This window comes from Anomalospiza imberbis, chromosome 23 (genome assembly GCF_031753505.1).
Source record: "Anomalospiza imberbis isolate Cuckoo-Finch-1a 21T00152 chromosome 23, ASM3175350v1, whole genome shotgun sequence".
In the NCBI taxonomy this organism is placed as follows: Eukaryota; Metazoa; Chordata; class Aves; order Passeriformes; family Viduidae; genus Anomalospiza; species Anomalospiza imberbis.
Genome location: NC_089703.1, coordinates 2695384 through 2715267, shown reverse-complemented (window position 1 = coordinate 2715267; position 19884 = coordinate 2695384). Strand labels below are relative to the sequence as shown.

General features: G+C 42.7%; 2 protein-coding genes across 8 annotated transcripts in view; both read left to right on the top strand.

Moving 5' to 3' along the window:
• MTOR (mechanistic target of rapamycin kinase) overlaps positions 1–2088 on the top strand; it is a 63101-nt gene extending 61013 nt beyond the window's left edge. For all 3 annotated transcript variants that reach the window (XM_068171383.1, XM_068171384.1, XM_068171385.1), the window contains 3 exons: positions 39–119; positions 544–649; positions 1140–2088. In XM_068171383.1, the coding sequence (XP_068027484.1) occupies positions 39–119; positions 544–649; positions 1140–1155 (203 nt within the window). In that variant the 3' untranslated portion in view covers positions 1156–2088. The remainder of the gene's footprint in view (positions 1–38; positions 120–543; positions 650–1139) is intronic.
• Positions 2089–3721: 1633 nt separating this feature from the next.
• Positions 3722–18006, top strand: EXOSC10 (exosome component 10). 5 transcript variants are annotated; one of them, XM_068171737.1, is made up of 25 exons: positions 3722–3879; positions 4708–4844; positions 5296–5419; positions 5906–6010; positions 6375–6540; positions 7276–7387; positions 7658–7733; positions 7871–7981; positions 8410–8553; positions 8876–9066; positions 9772–9928; positions 10525–10673; positions 10955–11005; positions 11745–11856; positions 12492–12542; positions 13083–13161; positions 13317–13438; positions 13750–13845; positions 14468–14542; positions 14978–15065; positions 15192–15265; positions 15814–15991; positions 16460–16521; positions 17204–17277; positions 17818–18006. In XM_068171737.1, exons 1-25 carry the CDS (start codon positions 3751–3753, stop codon positions 17846–17848), a joined length of 2694 nt encoding a protein of 897 aa, XP_068027838.1. In that variant the 5' UTR covers positions 3722–3750; the 3' UTR covers positions 17849–18006. The 5 variants fall into 5 exon arrangements, with proteins under 5 accessions (XP_068027838.1, XP_068027837.1, XP_068027839.1 ...); XM_068171736.1 differs by having other exon boundaries at positions 15811–15991; XM_068171738.1 differs by lacking the exons at positions 16460–16521; positions 17204–17277; positions 17818–18006 and having other exon boundaries at positions 15170–15265; positions 15811–15963.
• Positions 18007–19884: the final 1878 nt, after the last annotated feature.

Sequence of the window (19884 nt, the reverse complement as noted above, 5' to 3'; positions counted from 1 at the left end):
ATGAAATGCTAATTCTCTGTCCTATTTCTGTCTTTTAGTAGGAGATGGTCTGGTGAAGCCAGAAGCTCTAAATAAGAAGGCCATTCAGATCATCAACAGGGTTCGAGATAAGCTCACCGGTGAGTATTTAGTTTTGTTTATATAAAAGAAACTTAAAATCTGATGGATCAGCACTATCCTTAGTGTTTGTATTTTGTATTAAACCTTTAATTTGACACATTCTGCTTAAGTGGATGAGGCCATTTTCCTGGTTTTGTCCAAAACCTAAGTACTGTGTCTGCATTTACATACAAATAAGTCTGATTTGAAAAGCACAGAGGTGTTTGTAACTACAAAGACTTAATATTTTGAATGTATTAGCTTGTTAGTAGAAGCTGAATTTCTGCTGTCCTGGCTTCATAGTTTGCAGCATATAGTTGCAAAATTTTACACTTTTAAAGTTTATAAGAAACTACTCCCCACCTGCCAGATAATGTACTTGAAGGGATTAGAACTAGGATTTGTGACTCCTTTCATGGTTTTTTTCATCCTTTAATTTCAAAGGTCGAGACTTCTCTCATGACGAAACTCTCGATGTACCCACACAAGTAGAACTGCTCATTAAACAAGCAACTTCTCATGAGAATCTGTGCCAGTGCTACATTGGATGGTGAGTTTGTCACTCAGCTAACCTGGCAAAACTCTTCTGGAATAGTCTGAGCAGGGAACTGCTAAAGAGAACCTCACTTGAGCAGTTTGTTATTTGTAGGAGCTGTACCATGTACTGCATCTGTTCTGGTAGATTCTGCAAAGCCATGACAATGCCATAGACAGACCTCTAGGAAATTTGCAGTTCTAAGTAGTGACAAGGACTTTACATTTTAAATGTTTGAAATAAGGAATGTGGTGGTCAGTGCTTTCAGCCACACTGAAGGATAAAGCAAAGATGATTTAGTGTTATTTTGAGAGTTAGGTAACTTAGAACTATGCTTAGAGAAATAGATCTCCTTGCTGTTAATGTTTAAAAGTGATAAAGATCACCTGGCAACTTTGCCTGTGCTCAAGTGGTGCCTAGTCTGTATGGAATCTGTGCTTCTCAGTGTTGTCTTTGTGAAACTACATGCAAGTCAACATTATTACAATATCTTTATTTTCTTTAGGTGTCCTTTCTGGTAACAGGAGGTTCCAGAGTATGCACAGCCTTTTATTCTGGAGGCTTTTTCACTCCAAACTTGCTCTTCTACAAACACAAATTGAACGTTGGACTGAAACACAGCCTTTGTCAAATATTTTTAAATGTAAATGAAAAGAGTTATTGTATATTAAAAGTTGGTGTAAGCCAATGTATAGCTGCTGTTGGAAAAACAAGCTGTCTGAAACAAAACACTTGATTTGGGTTTCCAGGACAGTGAAGACTGATTGTACCACAGACATCTATGGTTCCACTTTGTCTTTGGAGAACTGGAGATCCATTGAAAATAACTATACGGGTTTTCACTCCCTTTGCAATGTAACTAAGTAACCTGGTCATTCCTGTTGATGTGGGTGCAGTGAGCTAAATGCGCTTGTGGAGGAGGCTTCATTTAGGTTTGGGGGAGCTGCATAACTGGAAAGAAAGATAAGTAGAATTTTACCATTGTTTCCTCCTGTACCTTGTTTTCAAACTTGATTCTCGCCCCAAAATTGGAAATTGTGTATCTGCTCATTACACTAGGTCAGGATTTGTGTTTCTGACTAGATCAGGGTTTTGAGCACATCCAAGATTTGAAAACCTTGAGCCTGAGCAAAGTCAGGGTGCCTCTGTGCAGAGTGAGCGGTGGCAAACGATGCAGGGTACAAATAAATACCACGTAGGAGCCTCCAGCAGTGTCTGGGTTAAAAAGCAGTGTTGGGAAAGTTAGGGTGTGGCACAGGAGGCAGACTGGGGGGAGAACTGATTGTAACTTGAAACAGAAAATAATGGTTATTAAACATGAGGTTGAAGATGACGTTATGATTTATGAATTAAAAATATTAAAAACAATGCACAAAATACAACAGAGTAGCCATGTTTAGATGCCATGTTGTATTTGCATATTTTTGTGCCAATAAATTACATCAAAATGTAAACACTTCAGCTGTGTGCTTGTTTATTCCTAAGTCTTAATTAGGCAGGAACAAGGAAACAGATTACCATTTTTTTAAGGTTCTTGTTGCCATTGATTTGTCTTTTTGTGCATCAGTTTATGTTGTTGCCTTTATTTCCCTTCTGATAGCAGCTGAATGAAGTCTGTCAGTTGTGTGAACAAACTGTGACCGTGCAACCCCTAAATGTTTGGTTTCCTGGAGCTGTGATATCATCTGTGTGATAAGAACGTCAGCTTCCGTGGGCTCAGGGTCACGGCCACAGCTCCGGGCACAGCGTGGACAGGATTCCCTGGGTTTCCCCAGCTGCTTGTGCAAATGCTGCCCTCCAAAAATGGGAACTGGGGAGGTGGCAGTCACAAATTTGGGTATTGGCCTTTTCTGGGCATTGGTGTGGCTATCAAGGGGGCTGGCCACCACGATATAAGAAAGATTATTAAGCCCCTAGAGTGTACAAAGAAGGGACAAGAAGATGGTGAAGAGCCTGGAGGGGAAGAGGAGCCGCTGAGAGTACTTGGTCTGTTCCGCCCGGAGGAGACTGAGGGGAAACTGATCGCGGTCTACAACTTCTCTTGAGGGGAAGAGGATGGGCACGCCTTGATCTTTGCTCTGTGGTGACCAGGGACAGGACCCCAGGGAACGGCTGCAGGTGTGTCAGGGGAGTTTTAGGCTGGATGTTAGGAAAACGTTCTTCCCCCTGTTATAAACGCCAATCACTTGGTTTTTAAAATTTTAAAAGTTTAATAATAATAAAATGGTTATAAAAATAGTAATACAATTAGAGTAATGAAAATTTAGAGTTAGGACAATTACAAGACAATAAAAAGCAAAGAATTACGGACATCCGGATGCTCTCGGGCACTTAAGCCCGATAAGCATGCCTTGTGAACAAAGGAATAATCTTTAAAAGCAGTAGCCTGTTGCATATTCATACATCTCATACATGATGCATAAATTCCTTGCAAATTAAGAACTTTTCTGGTTTTTGTCAACTTCTTCCCCTTAATCCTGGTGGTTCCATAAAGACGGAGAGAAGGTGGAAGAATGTTTGTCTTTTCCGATAAGGAGGCAGTAATTCTTTATGGGCTCCCATCATTGTCATCTCTGTGTGAAGAGTTTCTTCATTATCTCATCTCTTGCTTGAGCTAGTAAAAAAAAAACCCACATACATAGGTTCTATTTTAACTACAAAACTACATTTACCATACTATTAAAATGTTAATACAGCACTTCTAATCAATATAACATAATACATATAGTATTCAATTTAATATTTGCGAAAAGCCAATCGTAAAATATGCATTTTTCACACCCCGGAGGGTGCTGGGGCACTGAACAGGGAATGGTCACTGCCCACGGCCGCCAGAGCTCCAGGAGCATTTGGACAGCGTTCTCAGGTGCAAGGTGGGAGTGTTGGGGTGTCCTGCGCTGGGACGAGAGCTGACGATCCCTCTGGGCCCAGCGGTGGGTGTCTGTGAGGGGAAGAAGGCCGATGGCCCGGCCGTGCGGCGGTCCCGGCTCGCCTCAGGGCCTCCCCGCCCACACGGGGCTTGTCCTGCCCCGGCCTGCCGTGGGGGGCGCCCGCGGGTCTCCTGTCGCCCTTCCGGCCAGCAGCGCTGCGCTCTCGCCACAGCGCCGCGCGTCAGCATGGCGGCTGCCGCCCGTGAGGGGAGCCCGCCGGGGCCGGCGGGCAGCTCCGGCACGCCCGCGGACACCGAGGGAAGGAGCACGATGTCGGCCTTGCCCGGCTTCGACAGCCCCGACGCCTTCGTCAAGGTGCGGTCGGAGAGGGGCAGGGAGAGCGGGCGAGGCACTACCGCTCCCGGCGTGCCGTGTGCGCTCGGGCCATGCCGGGAGCTGTAGTTCTGTGCCGCGGGGGCCGCGTGGGGATCCCAGCCTGAGGGGGAGACCGGGGGTGTCCCCCAGTGCGAGGAGGAGGGTGTGGGCCGGGCCGGCGGGTGCGGGACCCAGAGAGGTGTATCGGGACCTGTCACCGGCCTGGGTCGGGCCCTGTCAGCCACCGGGGATTCCTGGAAAGGCCAAGGAATCAGGACCCTCATGAGGGCTTGTCGTGGTGAGAAGCGCCCCGGGCCTTATAAATCGCAGCGTCAGCCCCCGTGTGTTTTACCTATGCACGGTGCTGCTTCCGGAGAGGGAATGGCTGCCACATCCCGAATAGGAAGCGTTGCAGGGATTTGGGGTGTTTTGTTAGAGTAATAAAGTAATTATCTGCGTTCCTGCTGAACTGTAGACTATTCTGAGTTGGAAGGCTCCCACAAGGATCATCGAGTCCAGCTCCTGGCCCTGCACAGACGCCCCTACAATCCCACCTTGTGCCAGAGAGCATTGTCCTAATGCTCTTGGAGCTCTGGCAGCCTTGGGGCCATGCCCATTCCCTGGGGAGCCTGTTCAGTGCCTGATCACTTGTCTTTAGACTTTCATTATTTAAAGCTGTCTAAATAACTCTGTGAAGTTACTCCTGGTGAAAAGCCCCACAACACCACACATTAGAACCACGCAGTTCGGGCCAGGCAAAGCGCATTTCTATCAAAGAGTATCCTGAGTAAACAGAAACAAAATGCTGATAACGGTGTTCCTGCACAGTACGCTCTCGGCACCGTGGTGGCTGCAACAAAGGCATCTAATGGGCTCCCCCAGCCCGGCGACGAGTATGATTTCTACTGCAGCTTCCCCGGGTTCCGCGCATACTGCAACACGCAGCGCGACCGCCTGCTCCGCTGGTAAGGGCCCTTTTGCCTCTCTGGGCTGTTGCTATTAGCTGTCAATCCAAACCAGAAGGTAGCCCCCTTCTTTGACAGCTTCATCCTTGCCATAGGTAAAGAGGTGGTTTATTTCATATGTCGAATTTCAGCTGCTTCTCTAGCACTTGGCAGCTGAAGTGGCAAGCTTGAAGAGGGCATTTCATAATAATTGCCATGAGGAGCTGTGCAGAGAGGAGCACCTGATGCTGAACACATTAGGCTGTCCATTTAAAAAGTCATGTTTGTGAGAAACTAATTCTAACACTTTACTACTGTATAGTTCCTTTTTCTATTTACTGTTCATGTGATGATATCTATAATTTGATTTCTTTTCAAACTTTTAAGGGTAGAAAGCGTAAGAGGATGGGATGTTTTAGTGTTTAGATAGCCTGCTTTCAGATTGCTGACAGCTGTGCTGTTCTCTTGCAAGCATGAGCCAGGTGATGCAGTACCATGGCTGCCAGAGCCTCATGAAAGATTCCAGCAAAGTGACAGGGCTGGAAGATAAATTTGATATGCTGGTGGACTCCAATGATGTCATTCTTGAAAGAGTGGTAAGCAAATTATTTCTGGATGTGGTTCTTCTAAAGTCTTCAGTTGCCACAAGTTTTCTTTCTTTTGTTGCAAGAACTTTAGTGGCACAGCTTCCACAATTAGTCGCTATTTCCTCAATTTGATGTATTCCCTTTTTATTTTAAAAACCCTTCCAAATGCTAGGCCGGAGATCGCAGCAGCTAAGGTAGGTGGGCCAAAGGTGGGGAAGGTAATGTGGGATGTGTGAGGAAACTAAATACAGTTTGACATAAAATACTCCCAGCCTGAGAACATGTGTGTACATTTTAGAGCGCTTCTCTGAAGAAACTCTTCCCACCCCGATCTTCAACATACTCCTCCCATGTTTGTCTGTCTTTGTGTTGCACAAAATTTGGGGGAGATGGCTATGGAGGTACCTAGCTGCATGACTTTCTTTACTCAGTTTGACTAGAGTGTCCGAGTGTGGTGATTTAACAGGTGTTTCACTTTCTTTTCCTGGATTTTAGAGTATTTTATTGGATGAAGCATCAGGAGTGAACAGAAACCAGCAGCCAGTCCTGCCTGCTGGGTTACAGCCCCCACAGATGATTGTTTCCAGCTGGAACCGTAAGGTGAGTTTGGCTGTGTTAGCTCAGCTGTTCTCCCAGCCATTGCACTACCCGTTCTCCAGTGGAGCTGAGTAGTTAAATGTTCCCTCGTGTTTTTTCACGCATTCTAAGTACCTCTCTCTTTTTCCTATTCATTCAAACTTGGTTCTGAAATCTTTGTGCTTTCAGTTGCCATTTCAGTTTCACATGCTCAACAGTCTTTCCTGTGCTTATGAATTCAGGATCTTGAGTCCCAACTTTTTTTCCTTAGTGAAAAAAAGTTACTCAGTTTTAAGTGGGGGATGTAACTCCTCTGAATGTTGGATCAGACTGAGGAAAAGAATGTCTGGTAAGTCATGTTAGTTTTACCTCTGTTTTTTTTAAATAGGCAGGAGAATTCCACAAGAGAACTCAGTCTGAAACATTCCGACTGCTTCATGCCAAGAATATTTCTCGACCACAGCTTAAGTTTCGTGAAAGGATTGACAATTCCAACACTCCCTTTGTACCTAAGCTTTTTATCAAACCAAATGCTTTGAAACCTTTGCCTGAAGGTAAGGGGTTTATTTTTTGGGGGGATAATTTGTTGCAAGTATTCGACACAAACCTGTCCTCACAGTCTGGAGGAGAAATCATGGACTATAAAAACAAATAGCAGGAGATGTTGAACTTTTGGGTGTAGTGATTTTGGTGACACTATTGTTTCCATATGTGGGAAGTCAGGGTAGGTCAGCAAACAGCATCTTCTTGCTGGTATACAGCAAGTAATCTGTTCCAAACAGATAATGTGCTGCTGCTTTTTACCACTTTGAACATACATGAGAGTCACTTTTGCATGAAAAGTCTTGGCTAGTTGGCTTTACAGGTATTCTTTCCGATGAGTGAGCTGCAGTAGGTGTGTGGGGAGACCTACCTTTGGTTTTAGTGCTTTATCAAAGCTGCTGGTAACACCCTGTCACAGTAACACATTCTGCTGCTGCCAGTTCATCTGTATTCTGCACTGATGCAGTTGTACTTTCAGTAATCAGGAATGACTGAAAAGTTTTTGTGAAGCTTTTTCAATTTACGTCCAAGCTTTTGAGCCAAAACTACCTTGTGTCTTGCCTAAAAAACAGGCAAGTAACTGAGTTGTTATTTCAGGTACAAAATGACAGCAAAAGCAGCAGCACTAAATTGTTAAGATTTTTGATACTTTGTAAACTCTTGTGGTGGGTGGAGGGGGAGATGGTAGTAGGCTGAGAACCTGTTATGTGGGGGACCTAGTCCAGTTATATATATTGGTTGTTCAGCCCTCACAAAAAGTGGACGGCAGAGAAAGGAGCGCCCTGAGGACTTGGATGTGCCAGCTGCTTTGGCAGACTTCATACATCAGCAGAGGACGCAGAAAACTGAGCAAGACATGTAAGAAACTAACCTGACAGCAAGATGCTTGGAGACCCCTGGGTGAACCTGTGTGGTTGGATTGTGCTGATGCTCATCATGTATAACAGCTCTGCATGTGTTTGTGTCCACACTACGTTGTATTTGCTTTAGACCTCTGCAGTTACATTGAACCTCTGCTTAAAAAGAGACAGAATAGGGAAACTACCATAGCTCTCAAAGCCTCTGTGCTCTGTCCTCAAAATGAGGACTGGAATTTAGTCTGTGCTTGTCTCTTCCTAATTTCCACAGGTTTGCTCACCCTTACCAGTATGAACTGGAGCATTTCTCTCCACCAGATGGAGTTCTCAAGAAACCAGAACTCCAGGTTGGTGCCCACTTTAATTTTAAACTACAGATGCAGTACATTTAAAGCCATACTTGACAAATTTCAGGTTTGAGGGTGGAGGTTGGGATTAGGAATTGATAGTGAACATACCATGCCTAATTCATTTGCTCTGCCAGATGTACAGGCCCATTGAGGAAACACCCTGTCATTTTATCACCACACTGGATGAGCTGGTAGAACTAAATGAAAAGCTTATGACTTGTAAAGAATTTGCCTTGGACTTAGAGGTAATCCAATTGCCTTTTATATTTAGAAGTTACACGTATTTTAGGAGCTAGGAGACCATTATATTCTTCTGGTGGGGGGAGTGGGGGTGGTTTTCTTCTGGTTTTTATACGCCCCAACATGAAAAGAGAGTTCCTGACCCCTCATCTGTCTGATATTATCTATAAGGTTGAATTAAACTGTGTCAGTATTAGATGTTTTCCAATGGCAGGGCTGGCTGCACACTTCTTAGTGAATTTGATCTTCTTTCAATTAATCCTTTTTTTTAAATGTCATCTTAGTCACTGCAAAGAGAAAGTTTGCTCATCCAGTGTCTTTTTTTCTCAAAGAAGTCCTTGTTGCTCTTTCTTCCCTCATTTAGAATGCTGTTTGTTTTATAGTATTGTTTCTGTAATGAATCCTAGCTTACATCTCTCTTCCCTGTTTTCAGCACCATTCCTACAGGAGCTTCCTGGGCTTGACATGTCTGATGCAGATTTCCACCCGAACAGAAGACTTCATTATTGATACATTGGAACTGCGCAGCGACATGAACATCCTCAATGAGACCTTCACAGACCCTGCAATTGTGAAGGTCAGCTGTGAAATTCACCAGATTAAAAAAAAAAAATATTATTATTGTTGTTTTAGTTTAAGCTTTCTTATAGTTAAAATCACACTGTGTGCTCGGTCTTGATCATTTAATTCTGCTTTCATTATAATTTGTTCAGGAGCCTGTTTCCTTGATGTTAGTAGTGAATTGCTTGCCAGATGCACTTATTTAGTAGTTCTATACTTAACAATAAAAAATAGAGAAAAGAAATCTGGTCCTAGGCACATGAGTATGAAAGCACAGCACTACCAGCCTGGAGTAGAAATGTTCTTCATATCATTGTCAAATTTTTATGCTTTTCAAGGTCCTTCACGGTGCTGATTCAGACGTGGAATGGCTGCAAAGAGACTTTGGTCTGTACTTGGTGAATGTGTTTGATACTCACCAAGCTGCTCGTCTCCTCAATCTTGGCAGACATTCTTTGGATCACTTGCTAAAGCTGTATTGCGGTGTAGATGCTGACAAGAAGTACCAGTTGGCTGACTGGAGAATACGGTAAAAAGTGACCCTTAAATGGGCTGGAGCTGCAAGGTAGCACTTCTCCTTGTTTGCATTGCTAGAGCTTCTGCTTGCAGGACTCCTTGTTATGGGTTAGTCTCAAAGTGAATGAGCACAGCATTTACCTGGCTGTGCCCAAAGCTTTTGAGTGTTACATTTTCCTATTTTTTTTTTTAGAAAATGAGTTCTTTTTGGACAGATCTGCAAAGATGTAGTAATGAAAATCTGGAAGCCCACTTCTTAGGAACAGTTCTTAATCACTGCAGCGTTACAGAGATAGTATTTGCTCCTCTAGTGCCCCCACAAAAACATTTAATTATCTGTGCAAGGCAGAGCAAATGGTGTTGGAGCAGTGATCTTGACTATGCAGGTGCACCCTGCACACCACAGAGATCTCAAGTCTACTTTTGTAGGCTCTGCAGAGAGAAGAGAGCTATGACAAATACCATAGCAAGCAGTTCTGCCACGTGACTTAGCTACACAGCAGTCCTGCTCTCCAGCACACAAACAAGAATGTCAATTGGAGAGTGCACAGCATTTTACTGCTGTTTCCTAACCGATCCTTCAGTAAGAAAACAGATTTTCCATGTTAGTTCTTGGCATGTCTCATATGCATTTTGCCCTAATATGCCTTTTAAGAGAAAAGTAACAGTTTGGCAGGACAACTGAAATGTGTTGGTGTAATTGTGGCTCTTTTTCTAGCCCTTTGCCAGAAGAAATGATCCGGTATGCCCGTGATGACACTCACTACTTGCTCTACATCTATGATAAAGTGAGGGAGTTGCTGTGGGAGAGAGGGAAGGAGCAGCCCACACAGCTGCAGGTTGTGTGGCAGCGCAGCAGGGATATCTGCCTGAAGGTAAGGCTTCACCTGGTTTGATCACCTGGATCAGAGTATGGGATTAGGAGAAAAGGTCCTTTGCCTATTTTATGTCTTTTTTTTGTGTGTGTCTGAAAACATCTCTATATACTCTGACTCAGTCATGTGCACTCACTTTCACTAGTTATGGTCCTTGGATTCAGATGCCTTCCTGCTCTTTTTTGAATGCTAGTATTCCTTGGCCTCACAATGCATTCAGGTGTGTCTTTTCTAAGAGAGATGTTACATTTCTGGTTCTGCTGCATGTTCCTAGAAGTTCAAAGCCTCACTGGAGTTACATTCATAGACAACTGTATTGTGCCTGTGGAAAACACTGTCTATGAAAGTAGGCTTTGTGTGATGTAGTAAAGCTTGAAGATAGTAAAGCTGCTCCTGGATTTGATGAGGGTGGATTTCCCCTAACAATGGATGAGATGTGGCTTTTTCAGGAATAGGCTCCTACCAATAGTTTAGGATAAAAAGTTCAAAGACACGTTGTACCAGAGTGAATTTAGTCCCCTGATGTCCGTGTGAGATTCTGTGTCTGGGAGAGGCAAAACAGAAAGCTCATGAGTGCTTCTTTTTTTCCTGTCCAGAAATACATCAAGCCCCTCTTTACAGATGAATCCTACCTTGATCTCTACAGGAGGCAGAAAAAGCACCTTGATACCCAACAGCTGGCAGCATTTAGGCTGCTGTTTGCATGGAGAGACAAGATAGCACGACAAGAGGATGAGAGCACAGGGTAGGAAGTCTTTTGTTATGGACACTGGCTTAATGCTTTAGTAAATCTCTTGGATCTCTCTCAGCCCCTTCCACCCCTGAGATGGGGACTACTTTGTTACCTGTAGAAATAACTGTACTGCATCAGGCTGCTTGTTACGCAGAAGTTCTGTTATGTTTCTTTTCTTTTTAAATTATTTCATCATCTCAAACCTTGTAATGGGGGCAGAGTTGTGTGCTTTGAAGGTGTTTTTAATTGTTTTTAACATTCTCTTACATTCATACCACCTCTTTGTGTTGTAGGTATGTGCTACCAAATCATATGCTGTTGAAGATCTCAGAGGAGCTGCCCAAGTAAGTTTTGTTCACACTGAAGGAGTCTTACTTGATCTTAATATCCAGCAATATCACTTCTAAGTGTGTAGTTACTTCTGCAGTTGGTCCCTTCCTTCCAGCTGTCAGTACTGCTTTTCTCTATAGTTGTTCAGTTTGGAAGAGAAATAAATAGCAGTACTCCTTCAGAAGGCTCCAGACGTCTGGGATACGTCACTTGGATTGTGTTGCACTAATAAACCACATTCCTTTGCATTGCTCTGTGTCACACATTCCCTCTGAGATTCCTTCTCTCTTACAGGCCAAGAGAGGGGTGAGTGCCCCCAAAACTTATTTGGATTTTTATTGCAGTTCCTAGAGGAGTGGGGAGGGCAAGGGACAGATCCATTAAAACACCCAATTTATACAATATTTTCCTCAAACATTTGGCACTCATCACCTAACAACCATACTTGAGAATAAAAATAATACATCTTTAAAGGCAGGTCTGCTGCCTGGCTCAGCTTTCATAGGTGAATGCTGAATGAAATGATGATGAGGACAGACAGACCACAGAAGTGAGAGGAGAGCTGACTTGATGGTTTCTCCTCACCTGCACAAACCTGGTGCAGAATTTCATCACAGAGATTAATCTGACTTGTCTTGCTCTGTCAGAGTCAGGATAGTGGTTATATCCTTTGAATTGCACATCCTTTGAATGCAAATGCCCAACATACCAGCCATAAATACAGCACACTGAATTTTCCTCCTCTCTTTCCAGAGAATGCCAGGGTATCATTGCCTGCTGTAACCCTGTCCCACCACTTGTTCGCCAGCAGATTAATGAATTGCATCTGCTCATTCAGCAGGCTCGTGAGATGCCTCTTGTCAAGGTAGGAGTAGCTTGTTCCACACAGGATTCTAATCACTGGCATTCCCTAAGCCAGGCCCTGGAGCTGAATGGTGACCTGTGATGATGTGTACGCTGAAGTTTGCTTTTTGAACACTGAATTTTGTAGTAGAGCACAAAGATGTGTTGTAACTTCTTGCCTGTCTGCTGTGTAGTGTCTTGCACACAGTGTAGTTTCCTGGAAAACTGGAGCAGTAGATGAACAGACACTCCTTGAACAGAATGCAGTTTGTCTTGTACTGTACATCACATTTGCCTGTGTGAGGAAGAATTGCACCTTGTGGAATTTGCTGGCCATGTAAATGGACTCATAAATGTTTTACAGCTATGGTGAGGCAAAAAAACCAACCTAGGTCTAAGAAGTTAATTAGTTAAAATATATCAGCATGTTGAAATTAATACAGCTTTCATCTGTATTGAAAAAACATATGTGAGCAAGAATGTGCCCTCTCTGTGTGAGGTGTTTGAATGTATAGCCAAGTGCAAACACTGCAGGAGAAGAAGAAAGTAATTTTATTAACCTGATAGCTTGTAATAAACATGATGAACACATTGATAAGGTGGCCAGCCTAGAAGAAACAGGGCTTTTAAGTGACTTATCTTTCTCTCCCATTCTAGTCGGAGACTACTTTGGCAGTCAGAAAGAGAGCACCTCTACCCAACCCTGAGGTATTGTTTGCATTGTGTTTTTACCTAGTGTCTTAAGCCTTAAACTTGGAAACAAATGTATCAAAATTCTACCTGCTAGTAAATTTCTTCTCTCATCCATTTTACAAGTTTCTCTGCTTTAGCTTAATGGTACTTATCTGTGCCGGGCTCATAATACTACCAGTTGTTAACTGATATTTTACAAACCACCATAAAGCAGCACTTAAGGTTTCATCAGCAAACACTCTGGCTGCTGGACAGTTTCATGTATGTTGGAATATATTGACTGAGCTGGAAGAAGAGAGGTTTCAGATAAGTTTCTAAGGCTGACTCTCTTGTCATGTGCATGAAGTACAGCATCTCCTTAGCTCGTGGGTGTTTGCACAGGTAGCCTTTTGGTGCCAGATGCAATGTGCTCTGGCACACGAGCTACACTGAGAATATTCCATCTCTGAATTTCATCCCTTTTTTTTTAAATTTTCATTAAAGTGTCTCTGCAGTATGTGAAAATAATAGAGTCGTAGTATATCAATGGTGTTTATAATTTGAATCTCTCTGCAGAAGCTGGAGAATGCCCTCTTTGGACCACATGACAGTTCACGGATTCCTATGGATGATTTTCAGAATAACTCTGCCTTGGGTAATTTAGAGTTAACCTAAAAGCTGTGCTAATAATGCAGTGATGGAGCTTTGACATGGGGAAAATAAGCAGTCCTGAAAAAACTTTCAGGGAAACCCCATGACACAAAAGAGCAGTAAAATACACAAGACTAATTTTGTCTCCTTTTCATGCAGACCCTGCACTGGTTTTGGAAGATGTTTGTCTCTTTTCAGACAGTGAGAAGACAATGGATATTCAAGATAGTCAGCCAGAGTCAACATGTCTTGTTGCTACTACCACTGTCAGCATATTCAGTGTAAGCAGTATGTTTGTGACAGTGTCAGTATTGAAATACTAGAAAACAGACTTAATAATCTGATAAAACTGTGTGGAAGTGTCGAAAGAAATAAGGTGGGAATGCATGGCAATGGTACTGACTTTTGACAGGCATAAGGCCTAACCAAGACAACTGGGTTAGGAGGCCAGCAAGGTTACTTCCATGTCTCTGGAGGGTCACTGCTGTCAGTAGGATTTCAGAGTGAGAAGCAGCATGGCATGAAATGGCTGTAGCCAAACCAAAAGAATATTCGTGTTAATATTTCTTCCTTTTTTTTCTTTTCTTTTAAGGAATGTGATGAAAACGAAGGAAATAAGAGGACTTTAACCACTGCACAGCGGAAAGCTCAGCTAATAATGGAGTCCTTTGAAAATCCATTTAAAATGGTAAAAGCTCCCAACAGTGGGATTCAAATGACCCAATGCAGAGGATGCCCTAAGCTAGTTTTCCAGGCATATCAGAAGGGCTTGATAGAGCATCAGCTGCTGCTCTCTGACTGGAATCAAGGGATTGTCCCTGCAAAGACACTTGGGTGGACTTGTTTTCAAAACACATTTAAATACCTCTTGGATACAATTCTTTCTACATAGTAAACAGACCATTCACCATGCTTTTAAAGCTAATTTTAGGTTTTTCAGGGTTTTCATCTGTCTTTTATGGCTAGGATTAGTAAGCTAATTCTACTCTTGTAATGAATCAGAAGAACAATAGAATGCTGTTACACATTTGGAGTGGTAAATTACTAGAAAATAATACCATATTTTTTTCTGGTGTGCAGTTGACAGTTGGCCTGTTGAGGATGTTTTGGTTTTGTGGGGAGGGGTTTCTAGTTGTTTTTTTCTGTAGTATTTCTCTTGGCAGTAGCTGTGGTGACTACTTTTTTTCCACAAGGTGTTCTATCTGTAGAGTATTTCTTCAGATGAACTCACTGATTTAAAACAAGTAGCATTTTAGCAATGAGCTAAATGTCACATGCTGTTTAAAGCAAAATCTTTTTCCTCTCTACAGTTTCTACCTCCAGAGGAGAATTCTGCCTATGTCTCACAATCTGCAAAGTTTGACCCATCATCAAAAATTTATGAAGTAAGACCTGTGCTAAAATTTCCTGCCAAGTAGTACAAAAGAAACAAATAAGTAGTTTCTTTTCCATTGGGAGCCTCAGCAATATAGATTTTTTTTCTCCTTGGATACTTCTTGAGAAACTTAACATGTTTCTGTGGCATTCATATCCTTTGAAGAACCAGGGACTGGAGACATTCTGCTGTATAGTCCCTGTCTGTCAAAGCTGAGAACTCTACTGAAAGTATGTGCATTTGTTTTGGATGCTTGTTTGTAGCTTTAAACTTCTAAAACATTTGGTTTTACTTCACATAGTGCAGCAGATCTTAGTCTCTTTTACAGTTGAATTTGATCTTTTGTACTCTTAATGAGCACCAGCATGTGTTATCAAGTTTATAAACAACTTCTTGCCATAAAACTTTCAAGAAAGTGTTTCTAGGTAATATTTTTTCATTGCAGATCAGCAATCGATGGAAGCTGATGAGTCAGGCACCAGTACAGAAGAAGTCCAAGAATGAAACCGATAAGAAAGCAGCCCAACAGTCTGGTACAGCCATTCTTCCCTTCCTCGTATCAAGCCTTGAGACTTGATACAAGCTGCTTTGCTTGCTTTTTTTAAGCCCCTGGCTAACTTACTCCTGCTTTTTACAGTAATGCTTGTTTGTCTCCATAGCTGCCCATGTCCAGACGCAAAAGTTGCATAAAAAGGCAGCAGAAAACGTTGTATCTGTTCGTCAGCAAGCCATGGTATGTCACAGAATTCCTCCTTCCAGCCATTGCTCATCTTGACTGTTATAATTCAGAATGAAACTCTGAGCCCTGTAACTGAAAGACCTGCTTGGCAGTGTTTTGATAGTAGTCTTTCTGTGGTGCTGCCCCGGATGTAACAACAGGCCCCTGCTAATTGTGCTGTGCACATCCCTCCATGTGTCCAGTAGGGGATGTTTTCCACTGATGCACCTCTACTCCTCACTTCCTTTAAGGTTCCTCCTTTGTTCTGCATAGGTTCCCCCCAATATGCCAGTGGGGCCACGGCAGCTCTCAGCTTCCCATATCCTGTGAAATAACAATTCAGCTTTTCATAGAAGTCCCTACTGTGAGGTGAAAAAAAAAAAAAAATAGCAGTTTAGACCCCAGGCAGAGCACAGAGATTTCTCCCCATGCTATTATTGCCAAAGGCAAGAGCAGTCACTGGAGCCTGGCTCCATGGGGCAGTTAATTTGTCCAATGAGATGTTTCATTCTCCTTTCTTCAACTTATCCTTTTTTCTGTTCTGTGGGTTGCTTTCATAGCAGGAGCAAGCTAATAGGAAGAGGGAGAGAGGCACAAGTGAAATGGGAGGAGAAACAGGAGCAGAGTTGCCAACACAAGAAAAGAAACGTCAGAAAAAACCCCAGCAACCAGAGGAGCTGGAAGCACTAAGGCAGTTTACCCCCTTTGATTACAGCAATTCCAGCTTCAAAGTGTTTGCAGGTAAGATCTGATCCCTTGCTAGAGTGCTGCACGCTGTGGAAAATGTTACCAGCTGAGCCTTGAGAAGGCTGTGTGAGTGTGGGTGCCAATGCTGTACAGACTGTTACAACGTGCTTACCTTATAGTGGGGAAATAGTTCAAGAAATGGACTTGAGGAATGTACACTTCAGTATTCCTTTTCTGATTTGGAAACAAAATCCTGAAACAATTGGCCAAGTGGGTTGTGGATTTGGATTTTGTTTCTTTTCTCTTATCTGTTTAATTTGAGCCAGGAACTAAGAGGCAAAGGAGATTTGACTCCTTTGTAAAAAAGCAGCTATTCAAAAACATCTCCTGCCCTTAAAAGATTGTTCTGGATTTTACTGTGTGGGAGACTGTAGTGAAACCTCCATATCATCAGAAGAACACTGTGGAATGCATTGTTCTTTATAGAAAATTTTAGTAAGACTTCTCTCCTCTCTCTGTTAGGAGGCAGCAAGTCAAAACAGTCACCACAATTTGATCCTGCCAAGCAAGCTTACACAGGCAAGGTATGGACCTGTCATGAAAAGAGGAACAGAAAAGTGGGAGACTGTATGTACGCAGCCAGGGCCTCTCTGGGAGGGCACATGATATTTTGTGCATCTGCAGAATGTTCCCTAACAGCTGCTGAGATGCAGCTTCCAATCCCAAGTCCATGCTTTGTGTTATTATTTCTTTCCATTCAGGAGGAGCTTCCTTGGAGTCCCTCAGACTCTTTTGTTGTTTCCCACCTATTCATACATTGCTCACACCTATGCCTCTATACATCACAAGCATGACATTTGGACCACAGCAAACCAAATTCCAGTTCCTAATTAAATTCTCAAAAATCACAGGCATTCCAGTGGTTCCAGGACATGTCAGCTTTGTGTGTTGCTCATGTACTCCTCCAAGTACTGTGATTAGGAACAGTCTCAGCTCAGAGATTTTTTACTTAACTTATTGCTAATTGAGATTGAAAAGAAGAAGAAACCCATAAACAATCAAACCATGGCTTCCTGATGAACAGACACAATGTTTTGTGCTGCCTTTTTATGCACACTTAAGGAAGTCTGTGACCAGCACAGGGAAGTCAACGAGCAGATTTCTGTGAAATTGGAAAGGTCTGGCAGCACATAAATGTCATGGAGTATACTTGGGAGGAACCTTGCTGTGGTGGTGTTTTATTTGTTTGTTTGTTTCTTTGTGCAGAAATTTGCTGGAGCTAACAAACTTCAACAGTCTGGAAACCGGAGCATGTCCTACCTGGTGGGGAAAGCTGAAAGGTGTGGTTTTAGCCTGCTGTCATCCAGCTGGAGTGTTTGCACACCCCTGCCCCAGAACCATGGGCAGACCTTAGCTATTGGCCTCTACTGCTTGGGAGCTTTAGCATATGTTTAATGGAAAGAGGTGGCATCACACCCTGACATCAGTTAAAAAAGAAAAAAACCCAACAATTTAGGATTAATGCAATCAAAGACAAGTCTGGGTGGAAGGTTTGAAATGCTGAGGTAAAATTTGTGTTAAAGGGTGTGGGAGTTGCTTTCTTTGATCAGAGATAGGTGGAAGTGGAGAAGAGCATCTGCCTAGCTTGGGAGGAATAAGAGTACTGCAAAGTATGAACGTTCTTGTTCTGAATAGATACTAAGTGTTTAACTTACAGATTTGATCATTGTGTGTTACTTAGTCATAAAAGAGCAACATTACCTAAGGGCAGCATTGGAGGGAGAAGGGTGCTCTCTGATAGAATCATTGTAACATGGTCAGGTTTCAATCTTGAGTGAATTTACGGCAAGAATTAAAGTGTTTGTTAAACTCTTTTGCAGGGCTTCGACACACCACTGGCCAAAGAGATAACCTTTGTTACAGGACCTCTGGGAGTTGCTGCTGAATGAAACAGTAGTTAGAAGTGTTGCCACCATGGGAAAGCAAATGCCAGTCATTGATCAGTTTTTGTACAGGAAAGTTTTTAAAACCATTAAAATCCTTTTCTTCCAAAAGGAAAAACATCTTAATTGATGTCGCTTTTGTTATATTCACATTGCTTTTTTTTTTCCTAATTATACTCACAGTGTTGCTTTGTGTAAATTTTTGAAAGTTTATCCTGTGTTTTCAAACACAATTAGGCTAAACTTGTCACTTCTTGGTGCTGCCTGAAGTGCAGAACCAGCATGTCATTGGAGTACAGGAGGAATCTCTTGGCATCTCTGTAGGTAGCACAGAAATAATAGAGATGCAGTAGATGTGACTCAAACACCAGCACTCCAGAGAAGAAAATGAGGCAAGAGTGTCTTCCATGATAGACCTTGCTTACAAATTGAACTGCACAGCTCATCTCTTACAATACAAGGTAATACAGAAAAAGAGTGTGTTTACCTCACAGTGTTTTAATGGAGTATTAAATGGAAAGTGTATTTTAATGGAAAGATTGTATTTTAAGGAAAAAAAAAAAAAGAGGTATAGGAGACCAATGGTTTCACCATAAAGTTCCAGAGTGAAGGTAAGAGCAAAGAGCATTAGGCAGAAGGGAAGAACATGGATTGGCAGTGTTGTGGTGGGGAAAAGGTTCTGTGCTGCAGCTGAATCTCTACAGCTAAACTAACATGTCCAAGTTTTAAGTATGCACAGTGAGTTATCTTTAAGACTTTGTAGAAAGAGTATCAGAAACAATATCATCAGTATTGGATGGGTCAGTGACAGATTTTATTCTAATGCAGACCTCTGACAGCTGGTAATATTTCTGTGGAGAGGTAGGGAACATGACACTTTAACAGGGCTTTATTTTACAAAGACTATGAGGAGGCTTGAGATTTAGTTTGTTTTCAATCTTTTTCCCTGTTTCTGGGAAATAGGGAGTGGAAGGAACAGAGGAGGGGTTTTTCTCCTTAGGTATCAGTGTGAACAGTGCTGACTAAGCATTGTAATGGTAGGACAGTCTCTTTCTTATAAAATCCACTTGCATGGCTGAATATTGGGGAATGTTTTTGTAAAGAGGAATGTTAAATAACAATTGTCTCCAAGTGCATTTTCATGGGCTGCCAATTCCTTCCTTGTCAGCTTTATCAAGTTCTTGTTATTTCTTTAACTTGAAGAACAAGTAAGTGTTAGCAAAAGCCCCATTGGCCCAGGGGATATTAAAATCTCTGTGGTTTAAATCCTCTACTTTAAATTCCAAGGAAAGCGACATTTCAAGGATGATCCTAATTTTAGTCTTTTTCTGTTTTCCCTTTATGAATTGCAAAAGGTTTTAAAAATGTCTTTAATGGGAGTGACTAGCAACTACATACATGTTTTATTCACTTGGTTGTGCCTGTGAATTTGTAGCACTGGAGTCCCCTCCTGTGAGGTTGTTTTACTCTTGTGCAGCAGTTGTTGGAGGTCTTTGAGTAACCTAGTTGGAGAGCTACTCTCCAAAGTCTGTGTCTCTCAGAACACATTCTGTAAGGCCACTGAGCCCTCACCTGGGCCCACCAGCACTAGAACTGAATCTGCTCTTGCAATATCCACAGCATCATAGGATGGGTGAAGTTGGTAGGCAGCACAGCAAGTCATCTGCTCCAATCTCCCTGCCCAAGCAGGGTCACCTTAGAGCACGTGGCACAGGACTGTGCCCAGGTGGAATATGTCCAGCGAAAAAGTCTCCATACCCTCTATGGGCAATCCATTCCTGGGTCACCCACATGGGAAAGTTCTTCCTAATGTTCAGCTGGGACTTCATGTGCATCAGTTTCTGCCTGTTGCCTTGTGTCCCGGTGGTTGGCACCGCTAAGCAGAGCCTTCATTCCCTCTTCTCGGCATTTTCCCTTTAGATATTTACGCATTAATGAGTGCCCTCTCACCCGTCTCTTCTCGAGGCTAAACAGGCCCAACTGCCTCAGCCTTTCTTCTTGAGA

What these genes read in the sequence shown, in the direction of transcription:
- EXOSC10 (XM_068171736.1), top strand. Translation starts at nt 3,751, where the DNA reads ATGGCGGCTGCCGCCCGTGAGGGGAGCCCGCCGGGGCCGGCGGGCAGC. An exon ending in TCAAGAAACCAGAACTCCAG is followed by an intron (nt 7,734 to 7,870) that starts GTTGGTGCCCAC and finishes TTGCTCTGCCAG; the next exon opens with ATGTACAGGCCCATTGAGGA. An exon ending in CATCATCAAAAATTTATGAA is followed by an intron (nt 14,543 to 14,977) that starts GTAAGACCTGTG and finishes TTTTCATTGCAG; the next exon opens with ATCAGCAATCGATGGAAGCT.